The sequence below is a fragment of the Sinohyriopsis cumingii genome, chromosome 9 (assembly GCF_028554795.1).
Source record: "Sinohyriopsis cumingii isolate HCF-2022 chromosome 9, ASM2855479v2, whole genome shotgun sequence".
In the NCBI taxonomy this organism is placed as follows: Eukaryota; Metazoa; Mollusca; class Bivalvia; order Unionida; family Unionidae; genus Sinohyriopsis; species Sinohyriopsis cumingii.
The window spans coordinates 53,126,801-53,142,855 of NC_142969.1; the positions used below are offsets into that span (position 1 = coordinate 53,126,801).

Genomic DNA, 16,055 nt, shown 5'->3' on the forward strand with positions numbered 1-16,055 from the left:
ATTATCACCTGATGCAAACATGTATGGATAGTTCAATATATGTTGCATATTTGGTATTTGATTTCTTTACAATCATGAAAGAGAATTTTCCGTATCAGTCATTCCCTAACTTGTAGATAAGTATACTAGTTATATCTAGTCATACTGGCTTACATACGCAGTTTCATTTTTTAAAAGCATTTTATACGTATGTCATGTGTGATTTCCCTTTTCCATTTTTTTTTCCTGTTTTAAATAAATTTCGTTATAAACTTTCTTCGTACAATCAGCGATTCTCTTAAATGATTCCTGTTTTCTCTGTTTCTCCTTCCCGCATTGATTTTATTTCTGTGACATTTTTAAATTCCTCTCGTGATGTTATCTTTCTTTCTACAATGTATGATAAGGGTTCTCTTTATGTGGATTCATCTTCTGCCTCGAAATATTCTTCTCCGATTGTCCCTTTCTTCGTGATTGACCTTTCTCATTCACACTTGTTACCGATCTTCCTAGAATCATGTTCTCTAGAAAATACCCTATTTAATACACCAAATAGTTGTTCCTGCGTTTGCTAACTTTCATTAATATAGTGAATAGCTTGAAGCATACGTATTGTGTAATTATGGAAAGATAATTTATGTCCATCTTAATTTATTAGGTGATCAAACGTTGATATTGCAACAAAGAACAATAAGAAGGAAGTGGTGGCAGGTAAAGAAAAACAAATACCTCATAAATTATTATTATTGTGTAAACTGTGAATTACTATGCGTGTAGAGAGGGTTATGTAGAAGACCAGGTCACCGTACAGCATGTTATTTTGTGTTGGAAGGTTTTTGAGTCTAGATTTACAGTACGTTCCTTGTGTATTATGATATTATGCGGATGTCTGGTGTATTATACTGCATCTGAAACCCTTGGCGTCACTGCGCGAAAACACCAAGACTGGTTCGACAAGAACTGTGAAGAAATACAGTCCCTGCTAGAGGCGAAGCATCGTCTCCATCATGCGTACAACATCGGTCCCATGTTGGCTGCAAAGAAAGATGCCTTCAGCAGAGAAGAAACTGCGCGAGATGCAGGACACATGGCTGAGCCGAAAGGTTGATGATATCCAGTCCTTTGCCGACAGACACGACATGATGAATTTATATAGTGCTATTTGTGATATCTATGGCCCAGTAACATAAATCACAACACCACTCTTGAGCTCCAATGGCAGCACTCTCATAACCGAGAAGGAGAAGATACTGGATCGCTCGGTGGAACACTTAACGTTATATTCAATAGGCCCTCTTCCATCAACGATGAAGTGATCAACCGTCTACCCCAGGTGGACATCAACGAGAGATTGGCTGACCCTTCAACAGTGCTTGGAACTCATAAGCTGTCTAGCAGCAAAGCACGAGGAGCAGACTTCATCCCATCTGAGAGCTGGTGGGCCTAAGCTAGTGGAAAGACTAACAGATATGTTCTGTTGGATGTGGAAGATGAAACACATACCACAGGAATTCAAAGATGAATCCATCATCCACATTTATGAACGCAAAGGCAATCGCCAATCCTGCGACAATCATTGAGGAATCTCTCTACTCTGCATCGCGGGCAAGGTCCTCGCAAGGCTACTGCTGAACAGACTCACAGAACACCTTGCTCATGGCCTACCGCCAGAAAGTCAGTGTGGCTTCAGAAAGGAGAGAGGCACCATCGACATGATCTTTGCTACCAGGCAGATACAAGAAAAGTGTCTTGAACAAAAGGTACAGCTATATTCCACAATCGTGGACCTGACTAAGGCATTCGACACAGTCAGCCAGGAAGGTCTTTGGATAATCATGGCCAAATTTGGATGTCCAAAGTCGTCATTGACACGGTGAGGCAATTTGATGCTTGCCAGAGTCCAGGACAAGAGTACCTATTCAGAAACCTTTGCAGTTACGACTGGTGTAAAACATGGATGTGTCTTACCCCCCACTCTCTTCAGCCTCATGTTCTCCGCAATGTTGATGGATGCTTTCAAGGACAACGATGTGGGAGTAGGTCTCCGATACCGTGTGTATGGGAAGTTGTTCACCCTGAGGAGGCTTCACGCCAAAACCAAAGTCCAAGTTAGGAACATTCGTCACCTGCTGTTTGCAGATGACCCTGCCCTCAACTCCAGCACGGAGGCAGGCATGCAACATAGCATGGATCATTTTTATAGAGCGTGCACCAACTTCGGACTCGCCATATCTACCAGCAAGACAGAGGTTCTGCATCAGCCAGCTCATGGAGAAGATTACCTGGATCTACGCATCACTGTCAATGGCCAAAAGCTCAAAAATCTAGACAGGTTCATATACATCGGCAGCACCCTCTCACAAGCAGTCCATATATAAGATGAGGTCAAAACCATGATTGTCAAAGTCAGCGTAGTCTAATGTCTGGGATAAGAGAGGCATCAAGCTTACCACCAAACGCAAAGTCTACGCAGCGGTTGTTCTCCCCATCCTCCTCTATGCTTGCGAGACCTGGACTGTGCATAGCCGCCATGTTAAAAAAACTGAACCACTTCCATATGAGTTCCCTGAGAAAACTACTGAACATCAGATAGCAGTTCAAGGTACCGAGCACGTAGGTGCTCACTCAGGCCGGCATGCCACGCATTCTCACCATGCTGTGCAAGGCACAACTCCAATGGGCTGGCCATGTTTTCCGCATGCCGGTAGAACCCATACCTAAGAAGGTCTTCTATAAAGAGCTAGAGCAAGGCAATAGATCTCACGGTGGTTAAAATAAAGAGATACAAGGACACCCTCAAGGTCTCGCTGAAGAACTTAGGCATTGATCCTGACAGCTGGGAGAGTGTAGCTGCTAATCGATCTGCTTGACGCAGTCAAGTCAATGCTGGTGCGTCAGCCTTTGAGCAGAAAAGACTGGTGGACGCAGCTGAGAAACGTTATATGCGCAAATTCAGGAACAGCAGTTCCACAACTCCCAGTCAGCAGCCTGTACATCCATGTCCCCACTGCAACAGACCCTTCCGGGCCCAAATAGGACTGATCAGGCATCTCCGGACTCACCCCCATTGAATCGATGACATTAAATGGTCTTCATCGACACCGATGGACGAACATCATCATCATTAAGCGGAAGTCACCTTGGCATTACAACCCTTCTGTTTGTTAGCAACAACACTTCATGACTTGTATGCATGCTTCCATGTTCAAGCAAAATATGAAAATTCAATATTGGTGATTGATATTAATGTTCTTCTATTTACTGGTTGAAGCAAACCACGTAGCCCAAGACCCGACGAAAATGAAACGTATATCGAAACCAATAGATACTGCACTACGATCAACATATCAAGAAAAGAATAAAAATGAACGAGTTTGCAGTAGTTGAAATTAAAGACGGAAAAATGAATCTATACTAAATGGTCGCTTTGTTTCAGAAGGCAAATTATCATCAATATTCATGATTCGTGATTCCGTGTATACAGGTGTATTCATAAGATAAACCATTTCCACATATGACCATCTTCGAATACAATCATCAAGAGAAAGTTTTGTGAAATAGTATGTGCACATATACTGCTTTACTTTACTTACGTTTTAAATATTAATTCAAGGCATTTATTGTTCAATCTAACAGCTGTCAAATCTATGGAGATCGCATTCATAACTGATGAATATAGAGAAAGCAATTAAGGTCACATTCTTTCTAACACCAGTGCTTGACCCAGATAGACCTGAAATTCTTACAAATTCTCCCCATTCAGCATAATAAACTAGTGTAATGCAGGTACATTAATTAAATTAAACACATACAGCGTACTATAGCTATCAGATATCCAAATCATCGACAGTATCTGCATTGTGTTGTTATATCCTAAAAGGTTTACTCGGCCTATAGCAGAGACACCCAATTAACTTTCTCGGCATGCAATGTACTCGCCCAGCCCAAATCAATCCATAACGTAATCGGCCTATTACGTACTCCACCCATTAAATACTCGATCTTTCGGCCCACGATCTATATCATAGTAATGTGGATGTAATATTCTTTGTTCAAATGTCATTTAAGTTTGTCAAATCTTTGTACGTTTCTTTTCCACGGTCATTTATTTTGCAATAGAATTATTGTGGAAAAAATCAGAATCCCAGATTAATTTATTTATATATTGCACAGCTATCCCTGTCCGTCCCTAGTTAATTGTTAATAGGGTTGAAAGTGGCATGTATCTACTCTTCTACTTGCGATTGCAAACATGTGTTGACTGTTGCAAATCTGATTAGAGTTGCACTTCCCGTGCATATAATGTATATTTTGTATCAACAATGGTCAGTGCCCTGGATGTCTTGATATGAACATTTAAAGTCGGCGGGGGGCAATATATATACATACATACATACATACATACATACATACATACATACATACATATATATATACATACATACATACATACATACATACATACATACATACATACATACATATATATATACATACATACATACATACATACATACATACATACATACATACATACATACATACATATATACATGCATACATATATATATATATATATATATATATATATATATATATATATATATATATATATATATATATATATATATATATATATATATATATATATATATATATATATATATATATATATATATATATATATATATATATACATACATACATATATACATATATATTATCGATTGATGTACAGATTATATGCCGATTCATTTTTAATTTTGTTGCTGCTGAAACAGTGAATAGAGTTTTTCGATTAGAAAATTCTTTTTGTTCAGTAGCATTGGGTGCATCAAAGCCATACAACGTCAAACAAAAAACAAATACAAAACTTTGGTCTAAACGATATTGTTTGTTATTTATTGTTCAATAATGACATATAAATCTGACACAAACATAAACCTTTTTACTCCAAATTGCCCATGGTAGTAAACGCCAATGGTATGATTTGGCCTGACAGCTATCAAAAGATCGCTCAACCATTTATTCGGGACACTATCACTCAACATCCAGACAAGGTTCTGATGGCCATTCTGGAGTGAGATTTTACACTTAGTTTATTTATTTAAGATGTATGCCGCTATATTCCAATCCAGACGTCATAGGAAAATGCTGAGGTTTGCAACCTGAGATGTGGTGTACCAATTCAGGGCACTCCATTTTGGCCTGAGCATTATTTCCTAGTCTTTATTGTCCATCGCATGTTTGTATCCACTTGGAATGGAATTAAATGTAAATGTCAGTAGGGTCGGTCTCCTTCGCGAAATGCTTTGAAAATCATACTGACGATGCCTTGCCTTATCACAAAGCATCGGATCTCAGACAGGGAATTTTTTAGTCTGTTGGGTCTTCTCGGTGTAAGAGGAGACGCCAATTCGTTGGGTCTCTTAATTATGAGACCACTGGAAATGACTATCTTGGGCCACTGACAATCAAACATTTATCCACTAGATCAAGCGATCCCAGTTTCAAGATTCACGATTTTACATCTCAACAAACAGGAGAACATCGCATGGCTCATGGCAGTAATGCCTTTGCAAATTTAGTCTCCCGAAACTAAATTCAGCACCATTGTTTCGGGATGACATAGGGGCTATTATTCGTAAGGAGCATTCATCGTGTATACATTTCAATCGTTCCAGGAACCACTGTCTGTAAAGGATGTTTTCATCTCATTGGTAACTTGTATTAGTTTAGATGAGTAAGCCAGATGGAAATACTTCGAAGACCTCTGCTTTTTGGCTGTGGTTTTCTTCAGGTGAAGCTATGATAGATGAATCTACATCTTATTTTGCCACATCAGGTACAGACCCAGGCATCTGATGCATTGATTTGTTCTGGTTGAATCAATAAACTAGATCTGAATGGCCTATTCGTCCACTGATATTGATGTAAACTCTGCTCCTGATGGGTCAATGTCGAATGGATCTATCTGTGGCGAGGTGCAATACAAAATTACTCTCCATGTCTCTGAAGTCCAATAAGCAAAAGCTGGGTTGTACATGATTCTACATAAACTGGAACAGTCTTAATGTATAGTTTGCTATATATCTTCTCCGATTCAGATGATCTTCGAGAAAGCAGGAGATTCTGAGTGTAGTCTGGTGCTTAACTTTACCCTTTAGTGGACAAACAAGCAGTTGAATATAGCAGTTGAACATCAAAGGATGATATCTATATTTTCCCCTCTGCTTAAGGAATCGCTATTTAGGTGTTTCATCAGAACCCATAATTGCATAAACTGCATGTGTCTACCATATCAAGCGTGTTGTCAGGAGAAACTGATTTTCAGAAGAATTGGCAGGCATAATTACGAAAACAAAGGGAGATAATTGAACAATTTTCTTAAAGTGGAGCGAGCCGAAAACACAAATCTACTAAAAGGACTTGATGCTACATAAGACTAATGTTATTCTTGGCTCATTGCAAGGTATTGGTTGTGCTCAAAATATATTTCAGCCACGTAAGTATTAGCAAAGAAACATTTCATTCACCAATTTGCCTTGTTCTAATGTCCTTTGTGTTTCCTGTGGGGCTCGAGTCCCATAGTATTACAGAATTGTGTATCATCTTTTGAATTTATAATATAATTATTTTTATTTATGTTGTTTGACATTATGAAGTTACACTTTTGTCTTGTTCGATACAACATTTCATGAATTCATTCGAAACGTCACTGGAATTCATTTGGAATAATCAATACTTTTGGACTTGTGATTGAAATATATGAATATTTTGCGATTAATTCACAATACTGAAAATCATTTTAAATGCTCACTTTGTGTTTCAGGAAAATAAATTATTTGCTGAAGTTTAGCCCTTTTCTGTTACTTATTCGAAACACCATGCTTTATAAACACTTATCTAGATGTGTGTGCATTTAATAGAACAAAACATTCATTTTTACAATATTAATTATATTTTTGCAATATAAAGTGAATTCATGGAATTAGCAGTTGGATTGTTGAACGAATGTCACAGTACTGATGAGGAAAAAACACAGTGCCTGCTGCGCCGGCCGTTACCAGATTTGTGGAAAACGTCTTGTATTCTAATTGCAGTGAATGACAAAAACAAACAATTTATCTTCCAAACTGCATGCCAGGGTCTCTTTAATAATATCTGGATGGGAGAAATGGCATTGGAGAATGGCATTTTGAAGGTCAGTGAAACGTACACAACACATCTACAGCTAATTTGAATAAGCAATGCCTGAAACATTCATACTCTCCAAGATCATGTTTTCAAACACTGCAGTTCATATGTGATGCTGGTTTGAACTAGTGAAGTTCTGATGCAGTGATTCCAATTTACTTGTTGAACCTCAATATTTTTGACTGTTATATATTGATTATTAACCATAATATACTATTGGCTGTTTGCAGTTAATAGAGACCTATCGTTACAAAACATAATACGGCTGTACTCTAATGCTACAAGCACATAACAAGGCACAGATATCAATTTACCAGTAATCAATTTACCAGTAATCAATTTACCAGTAATAACAGCATGGCATACAAACTTGGATAGTATATCATATCTAACGGGACTGTTGTGTATTGCAGACAATTTGAAAATCGACAATCCCACTGTACTTTGAAGAAAACAACAATACATAGCAATTCAAAGACTAAAATCGGTTTATTAAAAACCTGTTTTTGAAGAAAACTATTTATCTACATTTTACATTCCCAAACTTGATGAGAATACAGAGCTTCTTTAAAATACGTTTTGATTCAGTTACAAAGATTATACCCAATGGAGTTCATATTTAATGCGCTGTTATGTCAAGAGAGCAAAAGTAACAGCAGCTGATTTTATCATACACGTGATTAACAGCGAAAACATACAGAATGAACAATGAATTACATCACACAGTACCTTTGCATAGACGGCCGTGGGATGGGCATATACTCATTTTGATAATCATTTGGCTATTGGTGCTTAGCAATTTTGGTTTCACTATAAACTGTATATGTCTATTATACTTCTCTGTTTAATACCTCCTGAGCGGTTTGAAAATTCTGTATCACTCTTATCATTTTATTTTTGTATCAGATACTGCTGTGCCATATAGCATCATAATTCCTCACGATTTCACTTATATAATTATCTATTATAATTTGGAAATAATCATAATTTACCAAGATATTTAAAACTTACTTCCATCTGTGAATCGGACTGAGCCCGATTTAATGTCACAAATTATGTCATTAGGATATGTGCTGTTGTTTGCTAATTGTAATATACTGTGATCTGGTAGATCAGGATAACATTATCTACTGATTCACTATGGTGACAAATCTGGACATATATGATCATGCCCCGTTTCGTACGTTACATTTAAATTACATGTGCTAGCGAACAGCGGGGGCAAAGCGGCGTAATTTGTTTAATCAAGATACGTCAAAAGAACAGCTAGAGCAAAATTCGTTCATGAACAGCAATAGAAAATCAGTTCATTTATAATGTGTTCAAATTGTTATGCGCAAGTGACCATCTAAATGAAAATTCGCCGACGCCGGTCATTGTTTGTGTAATTTGTACCAAATGCAATATAGATCAGTAACAGCAGACTGAGTATCAGTTGATACACCATGGACTGGGAGATCAGTCATATGCAGCTTCGAATTATAACGAACATATATGCTGTTGTGGTTGTTATTGTAGGGTTTGACGTCATTTTCAGCACAATATAGGCTATTCATGTCAAACAATATAATTGGTGGAGGAAGAACCCGGGAAAACACCGGAAAGAACCACCGACCTGTGATAAGCTACTGGGAAACTGTCTCATATACCCACTTTGACCTAATCCGAGACTCGAACCCACGCCGACAGAGGTGAGATGGCAGTGATCCGTAACGCATCGATAATGTAATTTGCTGATCTGCTGCGTGATGGCAGATCTTGCTTTCTTAAGCTTTATTTATAATTATAATACAAGTCTCTAACGTACCCTGCTAATGCATTATGTTGTAGCTGATCAAGGCATATGTAGTTCAATGTAATTATAGCATTTTACACGTCTGGAGCTAGAATATAATATGTTAATGCAACGTTTGATGTAAGATCAGGGTATATTTATTTTGTTCTTATTGTTATACAAGTGCACAACTAAAACATAATCAGTTGATGCACTGAGTATGGTATTGATTAGGTACTGTTTGATAGACTATCAGGGTGTATGTTTTACTCATTTTGAATCTGATATATTAATGAGTAACGTTATATACATTTTAGTTGCTGGCATGCATTGCCGTACCACCACTGATTCCACGTTTGGCTACGTTTAAGGCTAACGAAGAGGATGTACAGGTATTGTATTACATTTTCTCTGATACCATTTTCTTTGTGTGTGTGTGTGTGTGTGTGTGTGTGTGTGTGTGTGTGTGTGTGTGTGTGTGTGATTTGGATTTTTAACGTAGCTTTAACAATTTGTCAGTCATATCAATATGATGTTTGCAGTGTATCAGTTATTAGTGATGTCTGGCAGATATTTAACGTCATGTCCCACCCAGGCACATTATCCTGACACCAGGAGGACCAGTCCTAACACCAACTCCTTAATGCTGGACACCAAGTGTGGCATCCGATTGTACTATTTTTATAAGTCTTTGGTATGATTCGGCCGAGGTTCGAACCCACGACCTCCCGCATCCGAGACGGACGCTCTAGCCGCCACAGGAGCAGTCGGTACCATTTTGTAAAATATGTTGTTGCTACTGACCACAAATGCAAGGAATCTACAAGCGATCGTTATTCTTCTCTGGAAACTAAATGACCATTTTCCAAATCCACAAATTCAAAACCTATTCAAATATTCTTTAATACAATAATCTGTATTACAAAACCATAGGACCTAATTTTGAATACAAAACAATTGAATAACGGTAACCTCAGCTATTGTGTTTGTGCACTTAATATATTTGATTCTTACAAATATGGTGACAATAGTGCAATTTAATAGTATATATATATATATATATATATATATATATATATATATATATATATATATATATATATATATATATATATATATATATATATATATATATATATATATATATATATATATAATGTGGAATTAAATAGTACAGAAAAAGAATCCTACATACAGTTATATATGTATACAGAAAGTACAACATATTTAGTTTATTAAACATTTAATACAATTTTACACAGTGCCTTGGTATTTAGTCCTTTGAGATTCAAAGTATCTAACCCAACGAATCCAGTAGCTTTCTTTAATTAGTTGTTTACTTCAGCATTTAGTTTCCATCACCAGCTGTCCAAGGTGAGGTCAAAGAAGTGGACCCATCAACGTTTCTTTTCGCACAATGCTCCCCTTAATTATGATTGGATTCCATAGTATATGGCATTCTTCATTGATATAACTCAAGATGAATTCGACTATCAAATACTGATATCATTGATTAGTAGAGTTAGGCTGCGAAATGTTAAGCCGGCATTTTGCATGAAACTTTTAATAACTACACCTGACCTACGTATCATTGGCACAGATTTTACTTAAGCACTAGTGTCTTAATTAGTAGATATTCCTTAACTCATAACCCTTTGGTCAGTAAATTGTCTCCTCTGCCAAACCGAATGTGTTTGCTTCAAGCTACGTCAATTTGCCGGCTGCGCTAAGGGATTTAGTCTTGCCGTTTTTTGCATCAACTGGTGGACAAGTGTCATCGTTACGAGTTAATTTGGTTGTCTTTAATTGTAACATGGTCATCATCATCATCATCATCATTTTTATTTCCTTCCATGGAAGATTACATGATATAAGAATAAATCATCTGAATACAATCAATAAATATTTAAAAACAAAAAAAAATTCTATATTAGAATACAAATTCTTGCACAATATCAATCAACAAAGTGTTCGTCAACTCATAAGTTGCAAGTTTCAGTACCTTATTTACAGAAGATAGCTGCACACTGCATGACAAAGTATGCTGCATACAGGACGAATAGCTTGGAGTTTTCTTTGTCGATTACTCCTGATGGTAACCTTTTACCTAAAAGATATTGTAGTTGCAGCTCATCTTCTGCATTAAATAACGTAATGTGCAGACTCAGGGGAAATTTATCAGTAAGGAAATCCCAGAAAGAATTTCGAAAGTTCGACATATAAGGACAACTAACACAACAATGAAGTATCAAGTCTGTATAAACATTCCCACATCTAATACACATATCAAGCTGTGTTTGTGGAACAGCAGCCCATAGTTTAGCTACATATGTAAATACCTTAGTGTGTTGTCTGGTTTTAGCCGACTGCCACACTGAGGCAGGTCGTAAGTATTCGTGTATCGAAGAGAATCTATCAAAATCTGCTTGATTAGACATATGAACTCTCCAGAGGCTATTTTCAAGACCAACAATTTTTGACCTTACAATTTCTTTCCAATTATGTTTATCTGGAATTTCAGAATGATGTAAATAATCAGTTAGATACCCGAGCAAGTCAAACTTCTTTGAGGTATAATATAAGTTTGAAATTAACCCGCAGCTTGACATGCATCCGCTCAAAATGAAGTGAAATAACGCAACGTTAAACACACGTTTAGTATGTACATTGTTAGGCATCAAACACAATCTGTGTAAAAACATCAATTTTCTTCTATCAATTTCGGACTGCGCTGATGTCCATCCTAGCATTCCCAGGGAAATGTCTGATCTTGTATGTATTGGAAAACCTTGTAAATGTTTGGCAAAATACCTCAGAGTTTTATCCAACAAAGCGAGGTCACTTTTTGAAATGTTACACCATAATTCACTTCCATAAAACATTGAAGGGAAAATTACCTTGTTAATTACATTTGCAGCAACCAAAGGATTTAAACCATTCGGTTTAATGCCAATACCAAACAGACCGCGAAAAGATTTTTTCCCTTTCTTGCATGCATCGAGTATTGCGTCAGCTTTGAGTTAATCCGGTGACCCAGGTGTGTTGCCGAATCGGTAACCGGCAAACATGACGGGCCAAGATACCATTTCATATGATATAATTCTTGTATTGGGGTCCGAAAATAATAATAAAATAGAAGAATATAGACCCAAAGGATGGTCGTTGTTACCAGTCTATGCTTTTAAAATAAGTAACAATATAGAGTGAAGACAGCAAGCTTTGTAATTTATTTCCCTTTACTACAAAAGTAACAAAAATAGCAAAGAGAACTTGAGGTATTGCGAATTAACTCCAAAAATAATACCAGAATTAAAGACACAAGTCCTAGACTTAAAACGTCCTGAATAAAACTCAGTCCAGGTCTCGATGAGATTCAAAATTGAAGGCGATGATGTGTCTGTTATAGCCTGCGAAGTGCTTGATGTGTCAACAGCCTCTTTTTGAACCACCAAAATATAATTACATGTTTGAATTCAGCATAAATTCCAATGAATGTCTTTATCCAAGATTTTGTCAGAGTACTTTAGTATTTCCAGAGAAATTATTCACTTGAATTCAATAATTTGAGGGAATTAAATTTCAGCACAAACTGGTCACAACATAATACAATAGAAAGTGCTTGATATTAAAGCATGACTTGTAAAATCCCCACAGTCACCAGATAATAATGTTATCTGTTTGACCTCAGGTCACAATTAGCATTTTCTAAAAAAAACAACAATTACTAATGGAATGTCACCTTTTAGAATGGTCTAATGAGCATTGTTTACTTACAACACAATAGCCTACAAAATTCAGTTAGGAATCTCGTGACCCAGATCAACACATTTACGCCTCCTTGTTTGCCTGAATGATAATCCTGATAATAAACTCATACACATAGAGAACAATGAGACTGTTATTAGTTGTTAACATAAATGACATAAAAGAATTAAAAAAGTCTATGAGGTCAAGCAGAAATGAACTCAGTTTTGGAAAATGTCAAGTCCAGCAAACAATGTTGCGTTACAAATAGCATGTAATGAAATCAAAAATTAAACCTAACAAACAAACAATTAAATTAATATATGTAAATACCATACATATACACCTTTTGGAATAATGTGCCATTGACCATACTGCCATCCATTGCAAATGGGTACATACTTAAGATTGTACGGTTATTATCTTAAGTCGTTACAATGGGCACAATTAAGCACATGAAAGGAGTATTATGTATCACGCAGAATACTCTGTTCTTAACAGTTAGATTACATATGTACCTATCTATATGAATCGGCAAGTCGGCTACACTAATCATCCATAAATAGCAGCTAAGTGATTATTAAAACTTCTTCAAACTTAGTAAAACAATTGGAATCCTCCTGTATAATACAGATGGTATATTGAGTTGTCATTTTTCTAACTGGATTAACTTATCGGGATCGCATCAGGTTTTCATATATAAAAAGCAAGCACAGCAGATTTAAAGCAGGTTTTAATTTGGCTTTATAGTTTTCTTGTATATGGTTGCAATTCTGATTATTACAATTTAGATTACATCAAATGTGGCAGAGGAAGAATCCACAAAATGTTATGTCTAATTTCAACTTTGTATATAGCATACTATACACTTATATCAAATGTTTTGCAAGATCGATGGATTGAATGTAATGATTATGTCTATTCAAGCTGCACAATAAGTGTTGGTATTATCCAAAAAGCAAATAATTGTTACTTATTTGTTTTAAAATTTCATGACAAAAAAGACATCCGAACCACCATATCACACTGCCAAGAGTTTGAAACAAAGTCATCCTTACCTACCGACGTAAGTATTTTTATTGGTACTTTATCTATTCATCAAAGAAAGACACGTTAGTCAGTATGTGTATGTCAGTTGTCCATCTATGTGAGTTAAAAGGGTGATATGTCCTGATTGATTCCGTTAGTCATCATAAACATATTCTTACAAATGCAACAGTGACATGAAGCCATGAAGATCAAAGGTCATGATCACAGAAAGCAACAGTGAAGCGTTTAGGTCGGGTGTGTGCTACGTGGTTCAAGATTTGGTGTCCTACAATGCAAATATCAGTCATCTAATAAGTTCATATGTGCCAAATCTTTTAGCAATATATACAAATATATAAAATATAGCATCATTATACAGCTGTTCCTACTGGTGCTGTTATCTTGACCCAGGGCCTTTCATCTCTAACAATTATGCATGTTCGTCGTTGAAAAGCGCGTTCAAAGTCTAATGATATAAGTTTTCTTCCCAAAACGTAAAAGAACAAACCAACACTGTTGGTCACATCTTTTAACCTCTTGTAGCTATATATTAAACCCCATGATATACATCTCTACCTTGATTGATGATAATTCATTCATGCCAACTGTAGACTGTATTGCTAGATACAAAATCTATAACCGTTGTCCAATTACATTTGATCTACATGGCTTACTATCAGTTGTTACATTTGGTGGGTCGGATTTTATGATGAGCGACAGAACAAATTACCCTTTAAAAACGAATAGCATTGATCCTTTTGTACGTCTGTTCTACAAAGCTGATTTTCACTAATCAGTTATAGTAGATGAAAGTCTATGTAATAATGGTTAGAAATATTAGTTCCTTGCATGCTGGGACAAATTATGTATTGAACCTTAAATTATTGATAACCGTCTGTACATCAGGAATGTGCCTTTCGCATACTTGAAATATAAATCAATAATTCATCCGAAACTAACGATTGTATGTGAAGATACTATTTTTTCCATATGCAAAATGATGCCATTATTACTAATTTTTCGTTTATTAGTTTATGTCAATATTTTTACACCTGACATAATGTTTTACATTTTTAAGTGTAAACTGGCTAATCACAGTAGATTATTTATGCAGTATTCACAGCCAACATCTGCAACCCACATATTTGAATGAGGAAAAAACATTTAAACACAGTTCCTTGCACGTTTACATTATATGCATTCACAGTATAGTTACTGACAATACCTAATTAAGCTTATATATAATGCACAACTTACATGTTGGTTTCAGACAAGAGACAACGCATGAAACAATACCAGATGCCAAAAGACGTAGTAGAGTAATGAAGTTCTACCGAGCACCGGTGATTACTTTTTATCATACTGTGGTAAGTTCATTATTGTTTTAATGATTGGAGTGAATAGTGTTGACGAAGACCTGCCATACAGTATTCATCAGCAGATCTTAGTACTGGACGCATTTTTGGGGTCTAATTTCATATTACTGTTCACGGTGTTAAACAATCGTATGGTTGTATAAATTATATTTTTCATACCTTTTATTTGGTACAGTTTCACAAAATAAAATTAACATTATTTCATTTTGTCAAATCAACATCTTGTGACTGCTATTACAGGTTTATTCATTTTCAGCCTTTATAAAGCACAACCACAACAGGAGAAAATGTCAAATGTATGAACACAGAAGGAAAGCCATATTTAGTGGGACACAGGTCATATTGTTCATCATTTAACCTTTAACCGTTAAGTACAAGCATACCATGAGTTGTATTCCAGAGAAACACCAAACCCTATCAACGTCTTTCAACTTTAAAGCTGAGAAAAAGAGGCTGATTCATGAAGTTAAGTTCGTTGATACAGCTTAACTAGCTTAACAACAGCTTGATTAATGCAAACAAGTGTACCTTTTGTGCTCTGCTAATAATTTATTACTTATAACATTTGATGCAGATAAATCAATTATCTAGCAGTATTGTTATATTGTTATCACATGGTTGTGGAGTTTTATTTGTAAGTCTCCTGGAGTTAAAAAAAAGTATAACATGAATGAAGAATCACGCTTCATGCAAAGTCAATACATCAACTGGACAATGTCAATTTAAATTTTTCCCTATTGAGTTGGATATTGTTTGTAGCATTATATGTCAAAAAATCTCAAGGTCATTGAAGGACAAAATACTTTGGGAAATACAATTGACCTCATTATTTTAGGATTCATTTGTGCCGTACATAATCTTCCCTCAGTATAAGGTAATTCATTTATACGGTAGATATGGACATGGATCCCGTTGCATTACACAATAGCACAATTATGTATCAAGTGCACTGTAAT

General features: G+C 36.0%; 2 protein-coding genes across 2 annotated transcripts in view; both read left to right on the forward strand.

Moving 5' to 3' along the window:
- Positions 1-1,426, forward strand: part of LOC149791822 (transient receptor potential cation channel subfamily M member-like 2) — a 39,043-nt gene extending 37,617 nt beyond the window's left edge. The window contains exon 9 of the mRNA XM_089969479.1: positions 1,270-1,426. Within this exon, the coding sequence (XP_089825605.1) occupies positions 1,270-1,426 (157 nt within the window). The remainder of the gene's footprint in view (positions 1-1,269) is intronic.
- A 5,544-nt stretch (positions 1,427-6,970) lies between these two features.
- Positions 6,971-16,055, forward strand: part of LOC149791823 (transient receptor potential cation channel subfamily M member 5-like) — a 48,779-nt gene continuing 39,694 nt past the window's right edge. The window contains exons 1-4 of the mRNA XM_089970334.1: positions 6,971-7,183; positions 9,268-9,342; positions 13,699-13,760; positions 14,994-15,090. Of these exons, the coding sequence (XP_089826460.1) occupies positions 7,148-7,183; positions 9,268-9,342; positions 13,699-13,760; positions 14,994-15,090 (270 nt within the window). The 5' untranslated portion in view covers positions 6,971-7,147. The remainder of the gene's footprint in view (positions 7,184-9,267; positions 9,343-13,698; positions 13,761-14,993; positions 15,091-16,055) is intronic.